Source organism: Petromyzon marinus, chromosome 79 (genome assembly GCF_048934315.1).
Source record: "Petromyzon marinus isolate PM22_M1 ecotype Great Lakes invasive population chromosome 79, UKy_Petmar_22M1.pri1.0, whole genome shotgun sequence".
In the NCBI taxonomy this organism is placed as follows: domain Eukaryota; kingdom Metazoa; phylum Chordata; class Hyperoartia; order Petromyzontiformes; family Petromyzontidae; genus Petromyzon; species Petromyzon marinus.
The window spans coordinates 20,088,376-20,100,964 of NC_133745.1; the positions used below are offsets into that span (position 1 = coordinate 20,088,376).

Here is a 12,589-nt window from a genome sequence, read left to right on the forward strand (position 1 = left end):
ATGGTAGTGAGTACTATGGTAGTGAGTACTATGATAGTGAGTACTATGGTGGTGAGTACTATGGTAGTGAGTACTATGATAGTGAGTACTATGGTGGTGAGTACTATGGTGGTGAGTACTATGGTAGTGAGTACTATGGTAGTGAGTACTATGACAGTGAGTACTATGACAGTGAGTACTATGGTAGTGAGTACTATGACAGTGAGTACTATGACAGTGAGTACTATGACAGTGAGTACTATGGTAGTGAGTCCTATGGTACTATGGTAGTGAGTACTATGGTAGTGAGTACTATGGTGGTGAGTACTATGGTGGTGAGTACTATGGTAGTGAGTACTATGGTGGTGAGTACTATGACAGTGAGTAGTATGGTGGTGAGTACTATGGTGGTGAGTACTATGGTGGTGAGTACTATGGTGGTGAGTACTATGGTAGTGACTACTATGGTAGTGAGTAGTGAGTACTATGGTGGTGAGTACTATGGTAGTGAGTACTATGGTAGTGAGTAGTGAGTACTATGGTAGTGAGTACTATGGTAGTGAGTACTATGGTGGTGAGTACTATGGTAGTGAGCACTATGGTAGTGAGTAGTGAGTACTATGACAGTGAGTACTATGGTAGTGAGTACTATGGTAGTGAGTACTATGGTGGTGAGTAGTGAGTACTATGGTAGTGCGTACTATGATAGTGAGTACTATGGTAGTGAGTACTATGGTAGTGAGTACTATGGTGGTGAGTAGTGAGTACTATGGTAGTGAGTACTATGACAGTGAGTACTATGGTAGTGAGTACTATGGTAGTGAGTACTATGGTAGTGAGTACTATGGTAGTGAGTACTATGGTGGTGAGTACTATGGTAGTGAGTACTATGATAGTGAGTAGTGAGTACTATGGTGGTGAGTACTATGGTGGTGAGTACTATGGTAGTGAGTACTATGGTAGTGAGTAGTGAGTATTATGACAGTGAGTACTATGGTAGTGAGTACTATGGTACTATGGTGGTGAGTACTATGGTGGTGAGTAGTCAGTACTATGGTGGTGAGTACTATGATAGTGAGTACTATGGTAGTGAGTACTATGGTAGTGAGTACTATGGTAGTGAGTAGTGAGTACTATGGTAGTGAGTACTATGCTGGTGAGTAGTAAGTACTATGGTGGTGAGTACTATGACAGTGAGTACTATGGTACTATGGTAGTGAGTACTATGGTGGTGAGTACTATGGTAGTGAGTACTATGGTAGTGAATAGTGAGTACTATGGTGGTGAGTACTATGGTGGTGAGTACTATGGTAGTGAGTACTATGGTGGTGAGTACTATGGTGGTGAGTACTATGGTAGTGAGTAGTGAGTACTATAGTGGTGAGTACTATGGTACTATGGTGGTGAGTACTATGGTGGTGAGTATTATGGTAGTGAGTAGTGAGTACTATGACAGTGAGTACTATGGTGGTGAGTACTATGGTGGTGAGTACTATGACAGTGAGTACTATGGTGGTGAGTAGTGAGTACTGTGGTGGTGAGTACTATGGTAGTGAGTACTATGGTGGTGAGTACTATGGTGGTGAGTACTATGATAGTGAGTACTATGATAGTGAGTACTATGGTAGTGAGTACTATGGTACTATGGTAGTGAGTACTATGGTAGTGAGTACTATGGTGGTGAGTACTATGGTAGTGAGTACTATGGTAGTGAGTAGTGAGTACTATGGTGGTGAGTACTATGACAGTGAGTACTATGACAGTGAGTACTATGGTAGTGAGTAGTGAGTACTATGGTGGTGAGTACTATGGTGGTGAGTAGTGAGTACTATGGTAGTGAGTACTATGGTGGTGAGTACTATGGTAGTGAGTAGTGAGTACTATGGTGGTGAGTACTATGGTACTATGGTAGTGAGTACTATGGTGGTGAGTACTATGGTGGTGAGTACTATGGTGGTGAGTACTATGGTAGTGAGTACTATGGTGGTGAGTACTATGATAGTGAGTACTATGGTAGTGAGTACTATGACAGTGAGTACTACGGTAGTGAGTACTATGACAGTGAGTACTATGGTACTATGGTAGTGAGTACTATGGTGGTGAATACTATGGTAGTGAGTACTATGGTAGTGAGTACTATGGTACTATGGTAGTGAGTACTATGGTAGTGAGTACTATGACAGTGAGTACTACGGTAGTGAGTACTATGACAGTGAGTACTATGGTACTATGGTAGTGAGTACTATGGTGGTGAGTACTATGGTACTATGGTAGTGAGTACTATGGTGGTGAGTACTATGGTAGTGAGTACTATGGTAGTGAGTACTATGGTGGTGAGTACTATGGTACTATGGTAGTGAGTACTATGGTGGTGAGTACTATGGTACTATGGTAGTGAGTACTATGGTGGTGAGTACTATGACAGTGAGTACTATGACAGTGAGTACTATGGTACTATGGTGGTGAGTACTATGGTACTATGGTGGTGAGTACTATAGTGTTGAGTACTATGGTAGTGAGTACTATGGTAGTGAGTACTATGGTAGTGAGTAGTGAGTACTATGGTGGTGAGTACTATGGTAGTGAGTACTATGCCAGTGAGTACTATGGTACTATGACAGTGAGTACTGTGGTGGTGAGTACTATAGTGGTGAGTACGATGGTAGTGAGTAGTGAGTACTATGGTACTATGACAGTGAGTACTATGGTGGTGAGTACTATGGTAGTGAGTACTATGGTACTATGGTGGTGAGTACTATGGTGGTGAGTACTATGGTGGTGAGTACTATGGTAGGGAGTAGTGAGTACTATGGTAGTGAGTACTATGGTAGTGAGTAGTGAGTACTATGGTAGTGAGTACTATGGTGGTGAGTACTATGGTACTATGGTGGTGAGTACTATGGTAGTGAGTACTATGGTGGTGAGTACTATGGTACTATGGTAGTGAGTACTATGGTGGTGAGTACTATGGTAGTGAGTACTATGGTAGTGAGTACTATGGTGGTGAGTACTATGGTACTATGGTAGTGAGTACTATGGTGGTGAGTACTATGGTACTATGGTAGTGAGTACTATGGTGGTGAGTACTATGACAGTGAGTACTATGACAGTGAGTACTATGGTACTATGGTGGTGAGTACTATGGTACTATGGTGGTGAGTACTATAGTGTTGAGTACTATGGTAGTGAGTACTATGGTAGTGAGTACTATGGTAGTGAGTAGTGAGTACTATGGTGGTGAGTACTATGGTAGTGAGTACTATGACAGTGAGTACTATGGTACTATGACAGTGAGTACTGTGGTGGTGAGTACTATAGTGGTGAGTACGATGGTAGTGAGTAGTGAGTACTATGGTACTATGACAGTGAGTACTATGGTGGTGAGTACTATGGTAGTGAGTACTATGGTACTATGGTGGTGAGTACTATGGTGGTGAGTACTATGGTGGTGAGTACTATGGTAGTGAGTAGTGAGTACTATGGTAGTGAGTACTATGGTAGTGAGTAGTGAGTACTATGGTAGTGAGTACTATGGTGGTGAGTACTATGGTACTATGGTGGTGAGTACTATGGTAGTGAGTACTATGGTGGTGAGTACTATGGTACTGTGGTGGTGGGTACTATGGTAGTGAGTACTATGGTGGTGAGTACTATGGTGGTGAGTACTATGGTGGTGAGTACTATGGTAGTGAGTAGTGAGTACTATGGTAGTGAGTACTATGGTAGTGAGTAGTGAGTACTATGGTAGTGAGTACTATGGTGGTGAGTACTATGGTACTATGGTGGTGAGTACTATGGTAGTGAGTACTATGGTGGTGAGTACTATGGTACTGTGGTGGTGGGTACTATGGTAGTGAGTACTATGGTGGTGAGTACTATGGTGGTGAGTACTATGGTGGTGAGTACTATGGTAGTGAGTAGTGAGTACTATGGTAGTGAGTACTATGGTAGTGAGTAGTGAGTACTATGGTAGTGAGTACTATGGTGGTGAGTACTATGGTACTATGGTGGTGAGTACTATGGTAGTGAGTACTATGGTGGTGAGTACTATGGTACTGTGGTGGTGGGTACTATGGTAGTGAGTACTATGGTAGTGAGTACTATGGTACTATGGTGGTGAGTACTATGGTAGTGAGTACTATGGTAGTGAGTACTATGGTAGTGAGTACTATGGTACTATGACAGTGAGTACTATGTTGGTGAGTAGTGAGTACTATGGTGGTGAGTACTATGGTACTATGACAGTGAGTACTATGGTACTATGGTGGTGAGTACTATGGTACTATGACAGTGAGTACTATGGTGGTGAGTACTATGGTACTGTGGTGGTGGGTACTATGACAGTGAGTACTATGGTAGTGAGTACTATGGTACTATGGTAGTGAGTACTATGGTAGTGAGTACTATGGTAGTGAGTACTATGACAGTGAGTACTATGACAGTGAGTACTATGGTACTGTGGTGGTGAGTACTATGGTGGTGAGTACTATGGTTGTGAGTACTATGGTACTATGGTGGTGAGTACTATGGTACTATGGTGGTGAGTACTATGGTACTATGATAGTGAGTACTGTGGTGGTGAGTACTATGGTGGTGAGTACTATGGTACTATGACAGTGAGTACTATGGTGGTGAGTACTATGGTAGTGAGTACTATGGTAGTGAGTACTATGGTGGTGAGTACTATGGTACTATGGTAGTGAGTACTATGGTAGTGAGTACTATGGTGGTGAGTACTATGGTACTATGGTGGTGAGTACTATGGTAGTGAGTACTATGGTGGTGAGTACTATGGTACTATGGTGGTGAGTACTATGGTACTATGGTGGTGAGTACTATGGTACTATGACAGTGAGTACTATGGTGGTGAGTACTATGGTATTATGGTGGTGAGTACTATGGTACTATGGTAGTGAGTACTATGGTACTATGACAGTGAGTACTATGGTAGTGAGTACTATGGTATTATGGTGGTGAGTACTATGGTACTATGGTGGTGAGTACTATGGTACTATGACAGTGAGTACTATGGTGGTGAGTACTATGGTACTATGACAGTGAGTACTATGGTGGTGAGTACTATGGTACTATGACAGTGAGTACTGTGGTGGTGAGTACTATGGTACTATGGTGGTGAGTACTATGGTACTATGGTGGTGAGTACTATGGTACTATGGTGGTGAGTACTATGGTACTATGGTGGTGAGTACTATGGTGGTGAGTACTATGGTACTATGACAGTGAGTACTATGGTAGTGAGTACTATGGTACTATGACAGTGAGTACTGTGGTGGTGAGTACTATGGTACTATGACAGTGAGTACTATGACAGTGAGTACTATGGTGGTGAGTACTATGGTACTGTGGTGGTGAGTACTATGGTACTATGGTGGTGAGTACCGTGTGTGTAGTGGGCTAGCGAGATGCTCCCTCGCCCTCCGGGGTCAGCGAGGCCAAACGCCGTGCGGAGATCGTGGGGGGTGAACAGCTGGGGGGGGGCCGGGGGGGGGCCGGGGGGGGCCGGGGGGGGGGAGGCGAGGGGAGGGGCTCCCCCCGCTGCGTCACGAGCTGAGCGCAGCTGCTGGAGATGGTGCAGCATCATGTCACGGGGACGTGCTGGACAACAACACAACAACACCACCATCAACAAACATCAACAACCATCAACAACAATACAACAACACAACAACAACAAACATCAACCACCATCAACAACAACAATACAACAACCATCAACAACAATACAACAACACAACAACAACAACAACACAACAACAACAAACATCAACAATAACAATACAACAACCATCAACAACAACACAACAACAACAACACCACCATCAACAATACATCAACAACCATACAACAACCATCAACAACAATACAACAACACAACAACAACAATACAACAAACATCAACAATAACAATACAACAACCATCAACAACAACACAACAACAACAACAACACCACCATCAACAAACATCAACAATAACAATACAACAACCATCAACAACAACACAACAACAACACCACCATCAACAACAATATAACAACAAAACAACAACAACCATCAACAATAATACAACAACCATCAACAATACAACAACAACAATAGAACAACAACACAACAACAATACAACATCAACAACAACAATACAACAACCATCAACAACAATACAACAACCATCAACAATACAACAACAACAATAGAACAACAACACAACAACAACACAACAACACAACAACAACAATACATCAACAACCATACAACAACCATCAACAACAATACAACACAACAACAACAACAATACAACATCAACAACAACAATACAACAACCATCAACAACAATACAACAAACATCAACAATACAACAACAACAATAGAACAACAACACAACACAACAACAACAATACAACATCAACAACAACAATACAACAACCATCAACAACAATACAACAAACATCAACAATACAACAACAACAACAATAGAACAACAACACAACACAACAACAATACAACAACAATACAACAACAACAATACAACAACAACACAACAACAACAATACAACAACAATACCACAACAATACAACAACAATATAACAACAATATAACAACAATACAACAACAACACAACAACAATACAACAACACAACACAACAACAATACAACAACAACACAACAACAACAATACAACAACAATATAACAACAATATAACAACAACAATATAACAACAACAACACAACAACAATACAACAACAACACAACAACAACACAACAACAATACAACAACAACAATACAACAACACAACAACAACAACACAACACAACAACAACACAACAACAATACAACAACACAACAACAATACAACAACAATACAACAACAATACAACAACAACACAACAACAAACAACAACAACACAACAACAACACAACAACAACACCACAAATATCAACAACAACACAATAAACATCAACAAACACCAACCACAAACATCAACAACAAACATCAACAACAAACATCAACAACAATATCAACACAAACAAACATCAACAACAACACAACAACAACACCACAAACATCAACAACAACACAACAACAACACCAACACCTGTCAATAAACATAAACAAACAATCGCAACAACAGCGACAAATATCAGAATTTAGACTGCAGGAAGAAGAATCCGATGAGCTATGAAGCTCTTCACTCACAGGGGGCACGGGGTAGTCAGAAAGTGACAACAACAACACAAACACTGATACTCACCTCACTCACCTCACTTACCCACCTAGCTCACTCACCCACACACTCACAAACTCACTCACCCACACACTCACCCACACACACACACTCACCCACACACTCACCCACACACTCACCCACTCACCCACACACTCACCCCACACACTCACCCACACACTCACCCACACACTCACCCACACACTCACCCACACACTCACCCTACACACTCACCCAGACACCCTCACTCACCCACACACTCACCCACACCCTCACCAACACCCTCACCCACACACTCACCCCACACACTCACCCCACACACTCACCCACTCACCCCACACACTCACCCAGACACTCACCCACACACTCACCCACACACACTCACCCAGACACCCTCACTCACCCACACATTCACCCACACACTCACTCACACACTCACTCACACACTCACTCACACACTCACCCACACACTCACCCACACACTCACCCACACTCACCCACACAGTCACCCACACACTCACCCACACACTCACCCACACATTCACCCACACACTCACCCTCACACTCACCCACACACTCACCCACACACTCACTCACACACTCACCCTCACACTCACCCACACACTCACCCACACACTCACCCAGACACTCACCCACACACTCACCCACACACTCACCCACACACTCACCCACTCACCCACACACTCACCCCACACACTCACCCACACACACACTCACCCACACACTCACCCACACACTCACCCACACACTCACCCACACACTCACCCTCACACTCACCCACACACTCACCCACACACTCACCCACACACTCCCCCAGACACTCACCCACACACTCACCCCACACACTCACCCACACACTCACAAGCTCACTCACCCACACACTCACCCACACACCCACACACTCACAAACTCACTCACCCACACACTCACCCACACACCCACACACTCACAAACTCACTCACCCACACACTCACCCACACACTCACCCACACACTCACAAACTCACTCACCCACACACTCACCCACACACACACCCACACACTCACCCACACACTCACCCACACACTCACACACTCACCCCACACACTCACCCACACACACACTCACCCACACACTCACCCACACACTCACCCACACACTCACTTACACACTCACCCACACACTCACCCACACACTCACCCACACTCACCCACACACTCACCCTACACACTCACCCAGACACCCTCACTCACCCACACACTCACCCACACCCTCACCAACACCCTCACCCACACACTCACCCCACACACTCACCCACTCACCCACTCACCCCACACACTCACCCAGACACTCACCCACACACTCACCCACACACTCACCCTACACACTCACCCAGACACCCTCACTCACCCACACATTCACCCACACACTCACTCACACACTCACCCTCACACTCACTCACACACTCACTCACACACTCACCCACACACTCACTTACACACTCACCCACACACTCACCCACACTCACCCACACAGTCACCCACACACTCACCCACACACTCACCCACACACTCACCCACACTCACCCACACAGTCACCCACACACTCACCCACACACTCACCCACACACTCACCCTCACACTCACCCACACACTCACCCACACACTCACTCACACACTCACCCTCACACTCACCCACACACTCACCCACACACTCACCCACACATTCACCCACACTCCCCCAGACACTCACCCACACACTCACCCCACACACTCACCCACACACTCACAAACTCACTCACCCACACACTCACCCACACACCCACACACTCACAAACTCACTCACCCACACTCACCCACACACTCACCCACACACTCACAAACTCACTCACCCACACACTCATCCACACACACACCCACACACTCACCCACACACTCACCCACACACTCACCCACTCACCCACACACTCACCCCACACACTCACCCACACACACACTCACCCACACACTCACCCACACACTCACCCACACACTCATCCACACACTCACTTACACACTCACCCACACACTCACCCACACACTCACCCACACACTCACCCTACACACTCACCCAGACACCCTCACTCACCCACACACTCACCCACACCCTCACCAACACCCTCACCCACACACTCACCCCACACACTCACCCCACACACTCACCCACTCACCCACTCACCCCACACACTCACCCAGACACTCACCCACACACTCACCCACACACTCACCCTACACACTCACCCAGACACCCTCACTCACCCACACATTCACCCACACACTCACTCACACACTCACCCTCACACTCACTCACACACTCACTCACACACTCACCCACACACTCACTTACACACTCACCCACACACTCACCCACACTCACCCACACAGTCACCCACACACTCACCCACACACTCACCCACACATTCACCCACACACTCACTCACACACTCACCCTCACACTCACCCACACTCACCCACGCACTCACCCACACACTCACCCACACACTCCCCCAGACACTCACCCACACACTCACCCCACACACTCACCCACACACTCACCCAGACACCCTCACTCACCCACACACTCACCCACACACTCACCCTACACACTCACCCAGACACCCTCACTCACCCACACACTCACTCACACACTCACTCACTCACACACTCACCCTCACACTCACCCACACACTCACCCACACACTCACCCACACACTCACCCACAGACTTACCCCCACACTCACCCCACACACTCACCCCACACACTCACTCACACACTCACTCACTCACACACTCACCCACACACTCACCCACACACTCACCTACTCACCCCACACACTCACCCACACTCACAAACTCACTCACCCACACACTCACCCCCACACTCACCCACACACTCACCCACACACTCACCCACACACTTACCCACACACTCACCCCACACACTCACTCCACAAACTCACCCACACACTCACTCACACACTCACTCACACACTCACCCACACACTCACCCACACACTCACCTACTCACCCCACACACTCACAAACTCACTCACCCACACACTCACCCACACACTCACCCACCCTCACACTCACCCACACACTCACCCACACACTCACCCACACACTCACCCACACACCCACACACTCACCCACACACTCACCCTCACACACACCCACACACTCACCCACTCACTCACCCACTCACCCACCCACTCACCCACCCACTCACTCACCCACTCACCCACACACTCAGCCACCCACACACTCACCCACTCACCCACACACCCACTCACCCACCCACTCACCCACACACCCACCCACACTCACCCACCCTCACACTCACCCACACACTCACCCACACACTCACTCACCCACCCACACACTCACCCACCCACTCACCCACATACTCACCCACACACTCACCCACACACTCACCCACACACTCACCCTCACACACACCCACACACTCACCCACACACTCACCCACCCACACACTCACCCACACACTCACCCACACACTCACCCTCACACACACCCACACACTCACCCACACACTCACCCACCCACACACTCACCCACACACTCACCCTCACACACACACCCACACACTCACCCTCACACACACCCACACACTCACAAACTCACTCACCCACACACTCACCCACACACTCACCCTCACCCACACACTCACCCACACACCCACACACTCACCCACACACACACCCACACACTCCCCCAGACACTCACCCACACACCCACCCCACACACTCACCCACACACTCACCCACACACTCACTCACACACTCACCCTCACACTCACCCACACACTCACCCACACACTCACCCACACACTCACCCACAGACTTACCCACACACTCACCCCACACACTCACCCACACACTCACCCTCACACTCACCCACACACTCACCCACACACTCACCCACACACTCACCCACAGACTTACCCACACACTCACCCCACACACTCACCCCACACACTCACTCACACACTCACTCACCCACACACTCACCTACTCACCCACACACTCACCCACACTCACCCACACACTCACCCTCACCCACACACTCACCCTCACCCACACACTCACCCACCCACACACTCACCCACACACTCACCCACACACTCACCCTCACACACACCCACACACTCACCCACACACTCACCCACCCACACACTCACCCACACACTCACCCTCACACACACCCACACACTCACCCACACACTCACCCTCACACACACTCACCCACACACTCACCCTCACACACACCCACACACTCACCCACACACTCACCCACCCACACACTCACCCACACACTCACCCACACACTCACCCACACACTCACCCTCACACACACCCACACACTCACCCACACACTCACCCTCACCCACACACTCACCCTCACCCACACACTCACCCACACACCCACACACACACCCACACACTCACCCACCCTCACACTCACCCACACACTCACTCACCCACCCACACACTCACCCACCCACTCACCCACATACTCACCCACACACTCACCCACACACTCACTCACACACTCACCCTCACCCACACACTCATCCACACACCCACACACCCACACACACCCACACACTCACACACACCCACACCCTCACCCACACACTCACCCACACACCCACACACTCACCCACACTCACCCACCCACACACTCACCCACACACTCACACACTCACCCACACACTCACCCACACACTCACCCACACACTCACCCACACACCATCACAAGGGTAACAACAACAACAACCGTGGCTACCAGGCCGTTCCGCCATGACGCGCGCCATCATCAGCTCCATGAGCGCGGCCAGGCGGTGACGCTCCAGGTACTCGCGTGCCGCCACCGCCTCCACCTTCTCCACCTCCTTCACCTCCTCCACCTCCACCTGCGCCATTGCTGCCGTCTCCAGGGCAACGGCGCAGCGGCACCACCACAACACCCCCGCGTTGTCATGGAAACCGCGCGGCGGCCCCCCCCCCCACCATGCGCCGGAGTCGCCATAGCAACGTCGTCACACCCGCCCCTCCGCCCCCCCTGTGCTGCCGGGGGCAACCCCCTCCCGCGCGCGCGCCGGTCACGTGATGCTGGCTTCCGGTGACAACTTCTGACTTCCGCCCACTGGAATGGCGATTTTAAATTAGTGGTAGGACATTTAAAGGCTGCGTGTGTGGACTCGAAAAGAAAACTTGGTCCTGAGACGTTTCGGGGAAGGGACCTTATTAACAGCGAATGGTAAAAAAAAAGTATTTATGATGTGGGGAACGGAAATGACGTCAC

The 12,589-nt window shown here is 48.4% G+C and overlaps 1 protein-coding gene across 2 annotated transcripts in view; it reads right to left on the reverse strand.

Moving 5' to 3' along the window:
• The window catches only part of EFCAB10 (EF-hand calcium binding domain 10), a 37,340-nt gene extending 25,055 nt beyond the window's left edge, over nucleotides 1–12,285 (reverse strand). Inside the window, exons 1-2 of one of the 2 annotated variants that reach the window (XM_076056973.1) lie at nucleotides 12,071–12,285; nucleotides 5,380–5,595 (exon numbers count right to left, since the gene is read on the reverse strand). In XM_076056973.1, coding sequence (XP_075913088.1) covers nucleotides 5,380–5,595; nucleotides 12,071–12,206 — 352 coding nt within the window. In that variant the 5' untranslated portion in view covers nucleotides 12,207–12,285. The remainder of the gene's footprint in view (nucleotides 1–5,379; nucleotides 5,596–12,070) is intronic. The other variant, XM_076056974.1, reaches the window with a different exon arrangement.
• Between the last annotated feature and the right edge of the window lie 304 nt (nucleotides 12,286–12,589).